General features: G+C 40.4%; 1 protein-coding gene across 9 annotated transcripts in view; it reads right to left on the bottom strand.

Annotated features, from left to right (window-relative positions):
* Window positions 1–19,267, bottom strand: part of ELAVL4 (ELAV like RNA binding protein 4) — a 79,705-nt gene that overhangs the window by 5,439 nt on the left and 54,999 nt on the right. For 8 of the 9 annotated variants that reach the window (XM_072041659.1, XM_072041655.1, XM_013106662.5 and 5 more), the window contains exons 3-6: window positions 15,072–15,175; window positions 4,390–4,543; window positions 3,770–3,995; window positions 2,338–2,376 (exon numbers count right to left, since the gene is read on the bottom strand). In XM_072041659.1, coding sequence (XP_071897760.1) covers window positions 2,338–2,376; window positions 3,770–3,995; window positions 4,390–4,543; window positions 15,072–15,175 — 523 coding nt within the window. The remainder of the gene's footprint in view (window positions 1–2,337; window positions 2,377–3,769; window positions 3,996–4,389; window positions 4,544–15,071; window positions 15,176–19,267) is intronic. The other variant, XM_038183181.2, reaches the window with a different exon arrangement.

Here is a 19,267-nt window from a genome sequence, read left to right as displayed (position 1 = left end):
AGTTCACTTTCACAATTCCTACACTCAACATTTAGTTCCTAGTATGTGGGGGAAAAACAATTGTTCAGCATTGTTCTGCTAACCCATGGCATTTCTGCCGCTCTGAAAACAGAGGTGGCTGGACAGGGCTAATTTATTCTGCTCCTTCCAAAACACACCACCATGGAACTGTAAATAGGGCAGCTAAGACAGAGCTTGTACAAGCCAACAGCTTCACATTCCTTTAAAATCTGGAAGATAGGACTTCAATCCCATTGCTGCCAAGTGCCAACTGTGCTAGTACCATATGTAAGCCAGCAAACACTCGTTTTCTGCATGTTGAAGCTTAACATGAAGTACAGCACTAATACATACATTTCCTATAAGTGGTATTACTAAAATCTGTACAATGCTCAAAGCTGTGCATATCAAGTGGTATTTTATAGCTTTGTTTTTCAATAAATGCTGCACTGATACAAAGGGTTAAAGTTTCATACAGTTCATTGAAGAGCAGCTTTTCCCTGGAAACCTTTTGGAGATATGCAGCTTTCAACTACCTACATACCATGAGCACAGGAGGTACTATAAATGCAAAAACATACGCATGAAACTAGTAGAAGTTTACTGACAAATACAACACAAGCTACTGCTAAGCAGCAGCACTGACTTATGCACATGATCTGAAATTACTGATCAATAAAACCTTCGTCCCACAGCTGCACAGCTCATTTTCTATCTGTATTTCCCCACATAACATGAGGAAGGAAGACTAACCACCAACCCAAAAACAGTTCACTACAGATATTTTAGAAGCAGCTTCCAAAGTTTTGATCAATACAGTATTTTTCTGGTGACCCTATGCCTGTAATTAGAGTTCGCTATCACAGTTTAAGATTTGCTGGGAGGAATAAAAAGCTAATTTAAGATGCCTAAACAATAACTGTTCAAAAAACAAACAAGCAGCTGTTGTGATTCAAGGCTAACACTGCAGAATCAAAACAGTAAGGCAGACAGCCTAAAAAGGCAGGTAAGTCACTTTTTCCTCTGCAGGTGATAAGAAATCTGAACTCAAAACTCTGACACTTAGGACCAAGCACTGTTTGTCCTACACAACATACCAGCGTAATTCTGGGGAAGAAATTAAAAGCCAAGGACAACTCCCTTGAACACCACCACCTTTCTGAGAGCTTCTTGCACCTGACAGATACTTGAGGCTAAGTTTTGCAATATTTTTGGCATATATCAAGCAACAAGTTGGAGGGCAGAACACAGGAGGAGCAGAATGTGATGAATTCAGGTGGTGATACAGTGACTCAGAAATTACCATCACCACTACGTATATTGCAAATGAAACACAAGGAGTGCTTTAGAGAAGGTATGCCACCTCTGTCTTGACCATTGACTTCGGTTTCATAAGTAGTCTTACGATCTGCAATTTGTTTGTACAGCAGCTACCACCGCAGTAGTTAAAATGTACATTACAATCCACTACTGGCTAAAGATATACTTACCGTACCATTTACAGGATGAGCTTTGTTAAAAAAAAAAAGCTCAAACAATTTTCAACTGTGGTGAGTAGACCATTTCAGAAGATTAAGTGTTTTCTCATCTTAATTGTGGGGATGGCTGGACATCTTACATCAGGAGTAAGCCTGCCTGTATTGTGCTGTAAGGTTGGCTTGCGTTGATGTGTGCCATCAGAAGAAGCACTAACAATATATCATTTTAGCTATCAAACATTGAACGTACTGATGAAAACAGCATAAACATTTATAAATCAGCTGAACATTCACACATACAAGTACATACACAAACACACATTGCTATTTCAAACAAAAAATAAATCCCAAGCACCAAGAAAATGTCAACAAAGCACTAAACCTGTAACAAAAGAAACTTAGGGCTGATTAAGGTGCACACAGCTATATTTTTAAGTCAAACTTGTGAAGCCAGATGTAACAGAATGAAGGTCTTAACAGCTGAAAAAAGAATTAGGCTGCTGTTGTCCAGTTAAGTTTTTAACTAATATCTGATCTAATAACATACAACTTAAATTAATAGTTCTGTTTCTGGACAAAGTGCCATGTGGCACGACAACTGGAGTTTGAATGCTCGTAGCTGTTGCACCTAAACCATTTGAGAGCCCCACCTGTAAATAAAAAAAAGTTGAAAAACCCACAGAATGTGTGTGTGGCCTTTAAAGTAACAAAACCAACTGAAGTCCAAACTTAAAAAGAATCTGACATGCTGGTGGAAGAAAAGAAGGAATTAAAAAAAATAAAGTTAGTGAATTAAAAAAAATTGTAGCACCAATCTGTGCCAACACGGACATCTGGCAATCTGTGGAATTCTAATTACCTCTTTACGCCATAGGCCATATTAAGCAAATTGTCCAGCCTGAAAAGAGAAGGAGGGTCTTTGGGTTAATGTCTCACAGATGGCAAGATCGCTCAATGGAACTATTATTAATAGCGTTCCATTTTCAAAGAAGAAATGTTCAACAAGTTTCCCACACATCTAAGGAGTCTAACAACTTGCGGCCTGCTTTGTTAAGCTTGAGATTGTGCTTAAATTTCCACCACAGCATTTCAAGTAATTTTAATTTATATGAAGTCTTAAATAAAGCCTTAATTTTCATGGTTTGTTTTTACTTTTAAAAAGATTCACGTTTGGTTTATCTTTTAAGACAGTATTATGAAATTTTTGCAAATAATTCAGTTGTTCGCCTCATACTTAGTTAACTTTGAAATAAAGCGCTACAGTCCAAAATTGATGGAGCTAGAAAATGTCCCGACTTTCAACTACTTTAACATAATACATGCTCACCGCTAGGATGCATTCAGTAATTATCCTTAGCAATACATCGATCTAAATGACCACCAAGTTTCGCAAAATGACTAATCAACTGCTTTCCATGGCAGTACACTAAATAGGTCCTTTTATTGATGGACTGATAAAAAAAAGATAACCTCAAGGGACACAGCTGCATGCCAAAGATGTACTAAATTTGTATTTGCTTTTATATCAGTCAGATGATTGACTTTTTGCTATGATCTTATTTAATTCATTAGCACTTTGTCACCAAAAAAATAGAATCACTTTTTAATAATTCTGTAAAGCCAGTATACAACTCAGTTATTCAAGTATACGCATTTTAAAAAGAGACCTTTAATTGAACACTAGGTTGCCTGGAAGTTATTATAAAGCTAACAAGGACACAATGTATTGCAAACACTAGCTTATGGATCAGATGGAAATGGTATATTCAGAATGCGTAACAAAACACCTCCCAAAAGCATCTGAGGGATCACACCAAACACTAATACAAGGTCTCTTCATAGTAAGAGCAGATCTCAGGCTAATAAATTTAACGATACTGCTGCTGACTGGAACAGACTCAGCTTTTTTCCTGCTACGAATCCACTGTCATTAACATCAAAGTCTAGGCTGCATCAAAACTGTAATAACATAGCAGAAAATAAAAGCATTACCAAAAAAATTGGGAAGAACAGAGTAGTCACTGCTCATTTGATTATCAGTGTAACTCTATTCTGTCCTCCCTTTTTCTATGAGGCTTCAAGAGATCCGATTGTACAGTACTTCATCTGTTTTAGTAAATACAACATGACTACTGCTGTCAGCAGATTTTCCTCCTCATTCTCCAGGAAAGAATATTTAATTTTACAAAGAAAATCAGGTCAGCCTACACAACTAAAAAGTATTTTCCTGTGCAGCACCTGCCCCACATCATCATCACTGGTAGAACTTCAGTTCTTTTCCAGGTAATTACCTGAATCTCTGAGCCTGGTGGTGAAGTGGTCCAGGGTAGCGTCTGTTGGGAGACTGATACAGCTGTGAAAGGAGTGCCTGGCTTGTTTTCTGGCTGGGATTATTGGCAAACTTCACAGTAATTGGTTCTGTAGCACCACTAGGCTTCTGGCCATTTAGTCCCTTTATGGCTTCTTCTGCCTCTATTCTCTTATCAAAACGGATAAATCCCACACCTCGAGAAACACCTGGGAAGTAAGCACATGTGAACAAATGAATGAATATATGTAGGAACAGCTTCATCTATGTAACGATGAAACAATGTTGGTTTGACTTAGAGAACACACAGCTTGCAAATTCAGAGAAGTCCTATAATAAAGAAAAATGCTATTCCCCAGCTGTGTTCTCCATAATCAGACCCTACCATATACACAATCATTTTAAGAAAAGTGACATTCTGCATTTTGCAATCCCTCATTAAAAAAAAGCAGGTACAACCCCAAGCAGTTATACCTATAGAGAACTGGGCATGCATTTTACATTAAAAAAAATCACACTGTCTTAAAACCCAACTGCCAGCAAGCATTTGTAATTCTGCTATTTCCAGAACCACGCAGGCATCTAGGAAAGATTTATTTTAACCTGTGACTTGATCAACCAGAATCCGTGAGGTGATGATGCGTCCATATTGTGAGAATAACTGCTCTAATTCTTTCTGGGTCATTGTTTTCGGAAGGCCGCTGACATACAAGTTTGCATCTCTGATTGATGCTGAACTTGGACGGGCATATGACACCTATGGATTTAAGAAAAGGAAATGCGTATTAGTAAGCAGAGCTTCCCTTTACATTTTAAATAGACAGATTGTTTTCTTTTTCCACAAGCAAGAAACATTAGAGTTCAGTTGCTTGAATAACCCTGGAGTTCAGATACTACCTGTTCGACAAAACCAAGAGAACCAGGAAAGGTTAGAAGAACAAAGGAAAAGCAAGAGAGACCTTGAAAACAAATGCAAGGGTTCTTTAAGTGCAGGCACAAAATAACTATTGTTCCGAGGTAGATTAGTGTGTGACTTCCTACGCACGACTTTGTAAATTTACCCCTATGGGTTGTGGGTGTATGGATGATTTACTGTATCTAACATGTAATAACCTTAGAATATACGTTGCATTCTGAAGTTCCAGGATGCTTTTCTTCACAAGTCTGAAACAGATCAGATTATTTGCAGAGTGATCTTTTGTGCCATCTCTGTTTTCATCCTGAGCTGGCAAGATCTGTTCTGGATGAACAGCAAAGCACTGGTGAAATTACACTAAATGAACATCTGCTCAGGGAACTGTATACTGACACTCATTGTCGCATCTGCAATTTATCACAAGAAGTTCCCTTGCACCGTAAGCCCAAAACCAGACCATAAAATATTATGACCAAATAAACAAGAAAAGCAAGCTGAGGCATTTCATGCATGCTGTCAAGAAATTATTAAATCAAATCTTTAACTGCTCTTCTACCTATGAAAATATAAACCCAGACCTAAAAGAAAAATCAGATCTATAATTACAATATGTGCATAAAAAGCCTTCTGCACTATTAATATATTCGCTTAGAATAACACAAATTTAACAAAAATACTTCCCAGATAAGGCCTAATTGCAAGTATTCAGCACAGATCACGAAGAATTACTTCTCAGCACATCTGAAATAGCATCAGATCTAAACCTGAATATTTTGCACTTCATCCTGATTTATTTAAATATAAACAGATTGGTATGTTACTGTATCATGTCTTAAAATGCCTCTTGGAAGAAAATAGGGGGGGTCTTGTCATAAAAATAACGTGTTTGGCAATTGTATTCCCCTCTTCCCCAGCCTTAGCCCAAACACAAATGATGTCAAATGGATGTCTTTGTGTTTTATGTGTCAAAGAGTTGTCTTTATGTGCTCCACACCTAAAAATAGATGTTGACTCAACACAGAAAATGATGTGAATGACTAATATTTGCTTCTACAATCTTCTGCGCATAATAGCAGACAAACTCTAAAGATTTTAGATTTTAATGTTTTTGGCAACTTCTTTTTAACTTGCATGCTTGTACATAACCTTTTAAAACTAACATTTCAAGAGAAAGCTAAAGAGAGGAGGTGGAAAGATTTAGGGGAAGAAATGTGCAAAAGGAGGTTAGCTAAAACATTTGCATCAACCAAGGCAGGCTCAGGCGAAGCACACAGGCACAGGCAGGCCTAACAAGCAGGGAAGCATCCAGCAGCAGACAAGCAATGAAAGGGAAATGGATGGTGTGGAACTGTCCTGTGCCACAGTGACTTGGGGCCACACAGCCCACAAGCTCCCCATGAGCTGCAGCATCCACAGCACTCACAGGCCCCAAGCATCTCTCTGAGGCCACCTGAGCTCTGGCCCTGGTGCACCACTTGGCTTCTAGCTAATGAACTTAGTCAGGTGCTTGGGGACACAAAACCAGGGGTTTCATCTACATATACCGTGCTTAACATCACTGCATTGCTGTGCTTGGTTGAAAACTTACATGGTTTTGAGCAGGCTCTGGAAGACCAGCAAGCCCAGCTCAAGTCACCCAGAGGTGAGGAACAACATGGCCGCCAGGCATGAGGGCCGGGTGCAGCCTGGGCAGTTCAAGCATCACCTCACAGCTCCAGCCAGGTATGATCACGATCAGCCCCACATCAAGAGCACGTCAGGACTGAATCCCATCTCCTGAGGCCAGGGAGGTGCCACCCATTTCACGCAGCCAAAACCACCCTGGAGTGTGTGCATTTCCACAATGTCCCCACACTCTGCAAGTGCCTTACACTGAGAGGGTGCTACCAGGGCTCAGATACCTACAGCTTAACCTATTTCAGGAATAATATTTTAAAAAACACTTAAGAGCCTCTCTGGAGTGAGGGTAGGGACCTTACCTATTCCTCAAAACTGAGAGCTGCAAAATTAATAAAGTTCCTGGGAAAACAGCCAGGGGTTTCCTTTGGGTTTTCTCACTCTGGCACATTCATTAACCAAATGCCACATTACAGGGAAGATGAAAAGTACTGGGATATGCAAAAAACACCACTTCCCAGAGCACTGAGTGCCTGACATTTTATATATAGATATACACACACACTTCTACACAAGAAAGTAAAAAAGCCCTGCTCTGTTCTTGTGGGCCATGCAGATACGAAGCAGAAGGAATCTGCACGGTCTCAAATTCATCTACTCACAGCACATGTAAACATGCATCACCGCTCAGATCTGATTTTTATTTCCTCCTGCAATCAAACATTCAGGTTGCAGGGGAGTCTGGGCCAAAGAAAGAAGCTGCCAAAAGCAACTCAGCTGTCTTTAATATCAAGGAGAAAAGGTTGTGAGCTGAATGGACGCAAGGCTAGTGGTGTCAATTATTTATCTCCTTTTGAATCTTTTTCATCTTCTCTCACAGGTCAGCCAATGACAAATCGATTGGTTAGACCATGCCATCCTGCTTTCAAGCTATTATTCAGTTAGTACTAAGGACGGGATGTCTTCCCATGTATTAACTATCAAAGGAAGAAAACATCCATCCTGACCCTCCACCTGACCAGAAGCAACTTGCACTGTGAAAGTTAAAATGGGAGCTGGTGTTGGCTCCCATTTTATCACTGAACTATGAAGCACTCAGGAAGGATACTGCATTAATTCTTTATATTCACAGTTAAGAACAATTTTTTTTTTTTTTTTTTTGCTCACAGCAGTGTTAGTGCTGTATAATGAAACTGCTTGTTGAAAACAAAAAGAATACGGAAATCCCAGCCACTGGAAGAAATTCAAATAGATGAGCTAGAGTACGCCAAGCTGTCATTTGACTTATGCATTTTTCAGCACTGAAGTGTTTGTCCACTTGTATGCCTGTCGGAGGTCTAACAATATTTCATTTCACATAATAAGTTTAGTCCTTCACAGGGAAGATATTTTAATATTTTCTAATTCATTTCATGAATTATTTTTTATTAAATATTTTTATGGCTTACTGTATATATATACATATATATTTATAGCAACTAACATTAGAGGTCAGAAATTGGGGAAAACATGCTAGCAAGGCTATTTCTCATCTGACATTGAACATCAGCCTGTGTAATCGCTTCTCCAAAGTATGAGCAGCCCTCCCTCAAGAGGCTGCACTGCTACCAGAGAATATGTAGGGTCCAGAGTTTCATATTTTCCATGGTAATGAACAGTTATTTTTGTTCATGAACACAGAAAAATCACCCAGTTAAAGCAATTATCTTCCCTATTGATTTCCTACTCATTTTTCCAACGCAGAAAACTTTTTGAACAATTTTTAACCTCAAGACTTTTCAGAACATAAATTGATGCAGTCTGGTCTTTCCAAGCCAGAGAGCCCACAAAGGCACCTAGAGGCATGAATGCATCCCATTTGTCTTACAAGACAAGGTTCTGGATGTTATCGGCCATAACTTCAACACTGACACTCTTAACCATTTCACTGCTTCTCTAAGATGCCTTCATCTTACACATTAATCCTGGACTTCTAAGATGTTAAGCCCATTTTCAGGGGTCTTCTAGAAGTTTTTGTTTGTTTGTTTTTTAAAGTAAGCCAGAACAATGTCTCAGTTGCTGCCTGCTCCAGAGAGGTCAGGCATAATCCTTGCCTGGAGCAATGCCTCTGTGAGCAGAGCCACCCTGTCCTGGCCAGAACATCTCCTGACAAGCCACCTAACAGCTTGTGTCTTTCTAAAAACTTTTCCAAGATGATATATGCCTCTCACTTGGCACCTAGCATTGCTCACCTGGGGAATGCGAGACTAGACAGGAGCCTTTAATTGAGTGCAGCACAGCAGCACGGGCATCCCCAGCCACTGGACCAGCAGCCGACAGTTCCTGCAGTCCCCAGGACATGTCACCAGCTGCCACCACATGAGGTGCAGTCGCTGTTAAGCAATGCCCTGGGCATCTTTCAGAAAATCCTTGTGTAACATGTTCAAAAATACTAAGCTTCACTGTGACCTTAAAAGTAATTTTGAAAGACTTTGCTTTGTCTGCGTGATAAGCTCAGATGTAGGATTGCTTGCGTGATTTTGGGTGAGTCACTTCACAGTTTTTTCTGTCCGAGGTCCAAACACGCAAAATGGGGACACAACTGACCTGCGCCAGCTGCCTCTTACTTATTCACTGGTACACACTGCAAGTGCTTGAGCACAGCTGGGCAAAGAGCTTCACATGTGTAAGCACCATCCCACTTTTCCCCCACATACAAGCAGATCAGTAAAAATGCACTACAGCCAGAAGAGGCAGTTTCCTCAGAGCCTCTTCCAGGCCCTCATCCGTGCTCTAATTCTGTGTAAAAATTCAGAAACTCTTCCTTAGAAAGCCACATACTTGGTCATTGGTCAAAACAAAACATACACAGTCCTCTATTCCACACGCTGAAGATAGAAGCCTAGAAGGCCTTCACATCCCCAAGGGCACTACATTCTTCTTCTCCCAGCCCAGGGCTGGGGACAGTAGGGGAGTGACAATGCACTTTAAAGCAGCATTGAATCTCTCCATGGTACTGGGACTAATTATGATAGCAGGTAAGATAAAACAGCCTGTCCCGTCATTTTAGGGGAGACATCCATAGATAACAACCTAGAAGCCCTCTGGCTGTAGCAAGAGCCGGGCTAAGAAATAATTGCTCTGGCTCTAGAATGAAAAGGAAGCTCATTGGCAAATGTGAAGCAGTTAAAAAAGACATTTCGATTAAGCGCAGATGCCCAAAACTAACAGGTAAAGACTCTCTGGTGCCTGCTGAAAGCAGCAGAACCAGATTTGAACCTTCAAATGCTCCGCTGAAAGGTCCTGTGAGCCACATCATCACTACAGGCAAAGGGATTTGTTAACCAGCACTGAAGTCCAAGCAGGTACGCAGACAGTACACAGACAGAGGCTCTTAAAGAGCGCTGAAGAGCAAAAAGTCAGTTTACTTAAGGGTTTCCAGATCTGTGGCATCCTTAAAGCCTCCTATCTAAGGCTTTATCCCAGGGTGCCACAGTCACAGCAGACACCTGTTTATGAGAGATCCTGAGCTACCACGCGATAGAACAAGCCATTACCTTGACGACAAGAGCTACCAAACCATATCCCAAACCTGCAGCTCAAACATACCTGCAATGCGAGTTTTCAAGGAGGAAAGGAATGTGATAGGAGCTGCCCCCGGAACTGCAGATGTGGGTAACTCCACCAGCACATACGCTCAGTTCCTCCTTGCATCTTTCACACACGCACCCCTCCATCAAAGTATGCATGCCTGCTCTGTGCCTCCTCTCCCTTTTGTTCACCCCATCTCCCTGTATCAGAGCATCCCCAGACCTCTCCGCCCAGCCTGGCACAACACCCATTACCCTGATGGGAGAAGCTCCTGAAGGCAGGCTTGGGAGAATATAGGTAAGAAACTCAGAATTACATCTTAGGCAGAACATCACACTGAGGCTGTGCAACACTCAGACTCTGCTTTCACTACCAGCGAGCCACCTTTTCCTGGCTAGAACTTGGATTGTTGGGCTGGTGTTTTTCCCCAGCAAGCCCTGAGCTCTTTAGGACTGGGTACAGATCCTCTTCCCAGTGTGCTGCTGCAGCCTTCCTCCTCTTCTCCCTCCTCTTCTTCCTCCTCCTGCTTTTGCTTCAGCATCCTCATCTCATCAGGACTGAGAGACAAGCTTTTGAGAAATGGCTTTGTAGGACAGAGGAAATCTGCAGCGGCTGTTATTTGGCTATCCTATAGTGACAGGATAGGCTGTAGCTTTGCAGACAAACACAAAAGCTAGTGTGGACAGATTTAGAGCCTGAATTTTGTAGAAATACTTGGTCTTTAGAAAAATACCAGAGCAACCAAAATAGAAAGTAGTAACGTTGCTACTTCATCTCCAGAAAATAAAGGAGTGTTTTCTCCCAGAGAACTATTCACTCTATTTTAAACTAGTGCCATCCAGTCCTATTGATCAGAAAATATGAGAATGGAGTACAAGTAAACATTTGAACTAACAATTGAAGAGTAGTTATATTCCACAGCAGTTATTCATTTAACCGAAAATTAGAAATAACCCAAGAAGCAGAAGCAGCCTCTGACAGTAGAGGGATGATCCTATTTGTTTGTTACTAAATCCATCAAACCTGTGAGATAAGAAGAGGGAATCAAGGGCTCACAGAACCCAGATTCCTTCTCTCCTCATCAGAGGCTTTTTCCTGCTCTGGTGGCTGTCACAGCATGCTACCTGCTCCTGCAAGAGAAGAACAGAACCAACCTACTTCTCAGGCAGCAGAGAAGGAGAGGGGAACACAAAACCACACTTCAGGTGGTCATTTGCTGTTGTTTCATTTCAAACTTGCTTTTAAAATTCTGTTCTGTCCTTGTTCCAGTGTCCCCTAATGTGAAGCCAGGTCACCTGAATCAACGTGTAAATTGCAGAACACTTCCTTTCACTCCTTTCAGATGCTGGGCATTTTTTTTCAGGGCAGAGCAGCAGAGTTTAAGCAGTCTCTGCCCCATGCATCACACACCTTGTTTTCTTTCAGATACTTGATGCAACTGAATTGCTAGGCAATCTTCAACAGCAGCAGTGACCTTTCATATGCTTTTATGGATGGGCAAATTTAATTTCTAAAAATAGATTCAATTTCTGGAATATATATTTATTTCAACACATGCTGTATCATCTCTCATTCTAGACTATTTTGTAGAATTATGTCAAGTTTTAGCTGTAAAAATAAAGTGAAGCCCTTTTTGCCTCACAAGATGAGGATGCCACGAAATGGCATAAATAAAATATGCACTATGATCAGCTGAGGAGGAACATAACATGTATAACCTATTACCACCAAATACATAACACTTCCTTCAGTGCTTTCCCCAAACAGATATTCTGTAAATAGTCACCTCTCGACTTTGACTTGAAAGGGCATCATTGACTTAAATAAAATGCACATAAATATTTTAGCTGCTTCAGTGGAAAGGGATTATTTATTGTAACAATGAAATAACAAAAAGAACATTTCTTCAGTTATTTTAGTCTGCACATTTGAGAGCAGACTGTGCCTAGCTGTTTTGCTGATCCTGCTATAAAGCAGTTCCTCTGGTGCCTGCATGGCTGCTTTGCAAGGCATCAGGAGCGGGAGGGAACATTCGGCTGCCACGAGATGTTACAGAAGCGAAAAGGACAGGATTTGGGGACACACGCAGAACCTGGAGCTATTTAAAATCTTTTTTTCCATAGATAGGAATTAAGCTTTATGGGTCAAAAAACCAAGTGCAGATATTAGACCCTGGAGCCAGCTCACGTCCAGCCGAGGAGCAGGGACCCACGACAGCTGGAGCAATGAGATGGGAGGGAGCTGGCCAGCAGCACCAAGGTGACCTTGGGGTGTGGAAGCAATCTACGCCTATAAAAGGCCTCAAAAAACTTTGTGAGCTATCTATCCCAACAGCTCCCAAACAAAACACAGCCAAGGAAATGCTACCGCAGGGCTGTGGCTACCGAGCACCCGCAGACAGGCAGAGGCCAAAGGTTCGATCTATCCATCAACATGGCATTAGATTCGTTCTGCGCACGAAAACAAGCCATGCTCATGAAGAAAACAGCATAAAGTAATGCTCGGTACTTTCCAGTTCAACATTATTTTAGCGTTTAATTAAATATTTTTGTAGGCTACGAACTATATGCTACCAAATCCCTTTCTATACATCCTTTGTGAGGCTTTTTTAATGCAATGGAAGTGCATATTTAATAACTGTAAAGGGCATCTAGCTAGAATAAAGTAATCAGCTCTAATAATTAAATATAGTAATTCCAGGAATTAGGGTGCTTCAGAACGGGGCAATGAATCACAGCGAGCTGCTGGTAAGGGCTGTGTGGGGGCACCAGACAAGCTCAGGGAAGGCGGCAGCGCCGAGCGCGGCTCTGCAACAGTTTGGGAACCGGGGACATCTCCTCCAGCAACACCGACACTGCTGGGAACGGCAAAAACATGATTCACTGCTTGGTTTGTGCGACCATGGGGAAAGCCTCCTTCCCTACCACACAGTACCAGGCAAGCAGACCCAATTTAGGAAGGTTTTCCTTTTTTTTTTTTTAAATAAAAAAAAAACAATGATAAAATTTAACCAAAAACCCAGTTGGGTAAGGTGAGAGAGTCACATGCAATACTGGAATTAAAAATTGAGTTAGAAATTGCTGATTTGATGTCACTGTGTTTAAAGCTTGGCTATTTGAAGAGAAGGCTCCTTTAGGCATGGTTTTAGGTGACTCTTAATATTTACTTGAAAATACTTAAAGTCTACACAGTTCTTCCCAATCACTGAGGAAATTATGCAGCTCCTGTGCATGTAGGTTAGGTTAATCTCTTTGCTTATTATTAAATTTTAACAGCTTTCAAGAGCCCAACAAAATGTCATGTGTTCTATAAAAGTCTAGTAGCTATTAATAATCATGAAATAAACCCTAACCTAATAAACTATTGGTATTCATAAAATTTGAAGTGAATAAAAATCCTGCATGAAATGCTTTGCATGGTAAGTTCCTGCCTAGAACAAAAAACTCACTACAAAAAATAAAAAAGAAGGCATAATAGTTAATTTTGCTATTTAATTCAGTGCAAAAAAATGTAAAAATAATAATGGGGGGGGGTGTTTGGAGGATTTGATTTTTTTAAAGCTTCCACAGGTCCTGTAAGTCTGGAGTGTCACAGCAACAATAACATTGTTGTGACTCAAAAAAAGTCAAGAAAATAGGTGTGGAACACCACAGGTACTTATTCAGGACAACAGCTGTACTATATATACTTTTGCTAATGCTGAATATTACTCACAGTACAGATCAGTTTTTAATGCAACACTTCATTTAGGTTTTTAAAGTTCTAGAGAATTTTTTAAAATGCATTTAAGAGATAGGCAAGTAGTTTCCAAATACTGTATTTTTTCCTGACAACATAAGAATACTCTGGAGAGCAACTTACTGCTCAACTTTTAACCGTAAGCAGAAACTGCCGAGTCCAACTGCTGTATTTCCACCTGCAGCAGCAGATAAGACATTAGATTCTGCTTTTGCCGTACATGTTCCTCTGAATTATTCTCTATTTAACTGTACAAAATCATACTGCGAGCATTTAGATGCATGGCCCACATACACATCTATGGGATGGACCTGTTTGGTGTAAGGAATGCTTGGAAGTAGCCCTTTTTACGTGGTCCTTGTAAGTGTTCCACTCCTAACCCTCAGCTCAGACTCTCTGCTCCTGCCTAGTCGGACCAGGAGAAAATTGCTTGACATGGTCCTTAGAGATGCAAGAGAATTCAAATAATTTTGCCTTCAGGAAAAAAACACAACAATCTTTAGTAATAAAAAGGTAAGTACAACTAAGTACTGATGACACAGTATCTTCGACAAGACACAAATGTCAAGTTTTATACAGATTCTTTCAAAAGCAAAAATTCTATTTTTATATTCTGTAACATTTTTTGCTTTGAAATACAAAACGAAGCACCAAAGGCCAGCAATTTTAAATAATCGAAGCCATTTCACATAATTTGAGTCAGATTTGCTGTTTGTTCCTCTTCAGGTTTTTCATTTACATTCCTTAAGCTGTACTATTTTTTAGAATTTATTTTTTAGATTTCAGAACGTAGAAACCTTCTATAAGCTTCTTTAAAAAAGCTTCATCAGCCATGCAGCAACAAACGTGACTGTAGGAATTTGCTTTTCTTGTGAGACCACTAAAAAAGGTCGTTGAATAACTAATGGTCTATTACGACAATGAAATGAGAGACTTCAGTGGGATCTCTAATCCCTCCAGTTTTTAAAAGAATAAATCAAACTAAGCATGGGGAAATTGAGTTTTTTTAAATAACATTCGAACTTGAGAAGTGTGCTTTCAATACCTCATCCTGATAGTAACATGAGTATCACTGAAGAATGATTCCTTGTCAAGGTACTTCCCATTAAAACACAGGAAAACATGTAATTTATGTATATATGGTCCTGTATTTTATACCTGTTTATGAATAACTGTATCACTGTGGCTATTTTATTCTAAATAGAAGTCCTACTGCAACATTTTAAGGAGCTTCCTGTTACTTCCCCCACCTTAACAATAGTTTCAGTTTTAGAGAAGGGTTTTAATTTTAGAGAAGGAGAGATTTGTCTTCTGCTGTTTCAAGGAGACTGTGGCTGAATGCCCTTTGCAATAGGAGATTAAAGTAGTAATGAAACTGCCAGAAACTGTTTCAACTACTTTCTCCTCTTCCAAATTGAGCAAGAGGCTTTCTGCATTATCTTACCTTTATGGTTTTGGTCTGGAGTCTGAGTCCATTTAAAGTGTTAATGGCTTTCTCTGCATCCTTTGGATCAATGTAGTTAACAAATCCATATCCTAAACTCTGCCCTGTTAAAACAAAAAACAAAGAAAAAAGGACTTAGTACTTTTTGTAAACACTTTCAAGTTCCTTTCATCACTGCTTTCCCCTATGGTCTTCATGCCATTCCTCCCCATTTCATTATCTTAAATTTTTACATTGGCTTCCCACCGTTAAGAACTGTTTTTCTGAAGATCCTACTTTAAAAACAAAATGAAGCAAGCCTCCATGCTTCTCCAAGAGTTTACTGAAAAGTGTACAAGGCTTGACATCAGAATTACATAATGGTTTTGTGCCGAGCTCCCAATAAATATAACTGCTTGACTTGCCAGAACAGGAACGAGGTCACTGCTTAGAAATAAACACAATCTTGCCACTGTTTATAAACAAATCCATAGGTGTTTAAAATGCAAAAGTTACGGAACAATGTTTGAACATGAACCTTAAAGCAGCTGACTGAGAAAGACAGCCACCTTTCTATCTCATTTTATTGCTCTGTGAGCAGTCAGGAAATGGGAGGAGAAAGGACAGCTCAAATTGCACTAGGATAGGAGATTGCATTAAAGCTTTCCTCAGTGTATTAGAGATGACGGCAAAAGCAAAACAGCACAACTGCTGCTGCGCATGGGATAGCAGGAGCCCACTTCAGCAGCCAAAATCATTTCAACAGCTTCTGGTTTACTAGCAAGATCTGTGTTTGCAGTAAAAAAAGAGACCTGGTTAATAACTGGTAATAACACGGCGCTAGCAGCGCCACCGCTCTTCATTCACACAGAGCAGGGACAAAGCTGCGCATTTCCAAATGCTCTAAGAAAGCCTGTACTGAAAAGGCAGGTTTTCCCAAATTCTAAGTACCAGTTTTGCAGCATTGGTTCTATTAATGCTATGTGAGAGACCACAGCTTCCCCCATCCTTCCTCTTACAAAACAAATTCGGGAGGAGGTGCATGTTCAGAAAAAATAGGAGTCACTGTTTTTTTTTTTTTTCCCTTAGGGTACACGTACATAGAAGTACATAAACAGAGATCATCTCACTCCAAAAGGAAGCGGGCAGGCAGTGTCTCCTGCACCTCGACCACGCTGCTGCTCGTGCCCCTCTAGGCACGGATGTGCAGTGGATGCAAGTGATCCTGCGAGCAGGCAGCGAGCAGGAAAATCTGAAAAATCCTTCCTGAGGAGGATGGCAGCACTTGTGAACATGGCCTGCCGGGAGATTTCTATCCACGGCAGCAATGAACAGTGACCCAGCTCCTTCTCACCAGGAGAAAGCCGAGGTTGTGAAAGCAGCTGCACATGAAGTGCCTTGATGTACCCCGGAGGCACGGATCCTGCCTCCCTCCCCAGCACAAGGCTTTGTTTCTTTGTCTCCTGGACTACAAAAAAGCATCTGTCTTTCTCAGACACCACCAAAAATACAGTGTTTGCAGTAACACAGATACAGGGAGCGCTTCTGTCTTACAAAATCAGATCAAAGCACTAAAAGCTGCTAACTATGCTATGGAATACCTTAAAAATCCATGGAAACACTGCAGTTCATTCCTAAAATGCCCACATGCAGGCGTTTGGGTACGAAATGGCTGTTTCAAACTACAATATATCGAGGGAGCAATTCCATCCAATCAATTTAACTTCAGACCGAAGTATAAAAACATACCCAGTCCTCCTGGAGAGCTGAATTAACCCCAGCAAAGCTATTCTTACCCGAGTTACACGACATTAACCGAGGAAGAACTGGAGTCTGACTGAGCAGAAATAGGGTGAAGATGCTTCTCCTGCTATGCCTTCCCCCTCCTCTACCTAGGATACTTTATCCAGCCCCACTCCTGCACAGCTGAACTTAACCACATCCTTTGTGTATTTCGTTCGGAACAGTCCTAGGGAGAAGGGAGCCATTCTCTAGCAGACTAACCCTGTTTGGTGGGAGACAAAGGGAGGCAGAGGCAAGGATCAGGGCTTGGATACCCTGACCTCCTGCGCTGTGTACTGACCTTCAGAGGTACGCAGCTACTATGAGTAGCAGTGAGGCACTGGGACTTACATCAACCTGTCTGAACACAAGCTTTGATGTCCTGACACTGCTATTCCCAAGGTGCAGGGACAGAACAACCTCTAAAATAGAGGATTCTTAATTACAGGAAAATAGGGGAAAAAATTGACTCGTTTCCTTGGACTTCTCCAGTCACATTGTTCAAGTTACTCAGGTATCACCATCTCCGATTCTCCCTACCAACTACAAAATCCTCTCTCCAAGGTGGAGGATAAGGAGTACCAACAGTAACAAACCTGTTTGCAAGCCAAGTTCTGCAGGCACGCATGAAGAAAACAATGACATTGTCATGAGTTCTGCTTATAGTAACAGGTACGTGGAGATGACTTAATCTTTACAGTATATACTCATGAACACTGAAATATCTAACACTTGACAGAACTGAAAGTTTCTGATCCAGAAGGTATTAGTTGTGATTTTGTATCAAATACATTAATTGCAATAATGGCTGTATTACATTCTCAAACAAGACCAGGATGAGTCTATTCAGCATTCTGAAGACTGAATTTCTGTTCATTAAAGAAAGCTTACAATAAAAAAAAATCCAAACCCTACACCCTTTGCAGCCTGCTGAAGTCCTGGTGCCGTTGCTTCAATTAGCAAATTCCTGTTGCTGTGTGTTGCCATATGCTTCACTTTGTACTGGTGAAGCTGAAGGGAGAAAAATCTTTCTGTTAAGAGCGTGTCACTTCAGAAAGATCTCTTGCTTGGTTTACTTTTTGTTCTTAGGTACTCAATATGCAGTGCATCTCCCCTAAATGCCAATGTTTAATGAAGACAGGTGTTGTTTTCCCCTACCCCCAACCTTGAAAATTGAAAAGAAAATAAACCCAGAACAAAAAAAAATATTTTATGAAAAAGCTTTACGACTGCTGGCAGACATCATAAAGTTATAGTGTGCTAAACATTTACTGCTAAGCAGCAACAAAAAAAGATATATCCAGCTAAAAATATTATTTTCAAATTACTCCCAAGAGCAACACACCTTATGTCAGACAAAACAGACTCTAGATGTGAAAGAGCTAAAAAATTGTTACTGGGAGAGAAAGGAAAGCATTTGTTCCAGAATACAGTGAAGAAATACGAACTTTCAGTGCATCCCCCCCTCATGTACTCTTATTGCATGCACTCGAAAAGGGTAACATTTCTTTGGACGCAATCTGGCAACACGAAGCAAGCAGCTGGACCTCTCAGTGGGACGCCACACAGACACTGAAGTTCATTCCCATGCTACACTTCCCAGGAACAGCACCGTAAATAGTAAATATTTTCTGTTATTTGGAATCTAATAGGTCATCGCATGCTGTGATTCAGTACGGTAGGCAAGAGATATTTCTAGATGATCTTAAAACACCACCTTTTTGTAGCACTAATACCACTGCTCTTTCAGAATGTTTTGTGTAACTTGAAGAAAATGTGCAGGAGACCTCCTACAATTTGGTAAAGAACAGGTCTACAAATTAGTGATAACAGGATAAAAAATGAACATGTTTTGACCGACTTAGAACAAACAGGCAAAAAACCCAAACACACGAAGACAAGTCCAAGCTTGTAATGTACGTATTTCATATTTTCAAAGACTCCATTTCAGAGTTGAAAACCACAAGATTAAAAAAAACAAGATATGGAATGCATGAAAACATCATGTTTACAACATTTAATCACACACCCCAAAACATGCAACTATAAAATAGGCTGTGCCAGTTCAAGTCCTGTACCTGCCTCGCTCTATAAGCCAGTCTGCTTGAGCCAATTCCATACTTAAAAGAGATGAAGAGGAAACAGATGGCAATATAAATTACAACAGAAAAATCCTCAGAAAATGAGAGAAATGAACCCAGAGAAGTCTCCGACTAGCAAAGTTTAGAATATTCAGAATAAAAAAAATTTTCTTCCTTTTTAAAAGCTACAGGGGAAAAGATATTTTCACTCACTCACCAATGTATAGTAAGAGTAATACAGCAGAGAGCTTGGTGTATAACTAAAGTGCATGAAGTACTAACTAGTAACTCAGGTGGACATTAAACAATAGCTCCTAGCATTGTATACATTTAAATGAGATGATCTGGACTACT

The sequence above is a fragment of the Anas platyrhynchos genome, chromosome 8, assembly GCF_047663525.1.
Source record: "Anas platyrhynchos isolate ZD024472 breed Pekin duck chromosome 8, IASCAAS_PekinDuck_T2T, whole genome shotgun sequence".
NCBI classification, from domain to species: domain Eukaryota; kingdom Metazoa; phylum Chordata; class Aves; order Anseriformes; family Anatidae; genus Anas; species Anas platyrhynchos.
The sequence above is the reverse complement of the archived record's forward strand: the minus strand, read 5'-3'. Positions and strand labels throughout refer to the sequence as shown.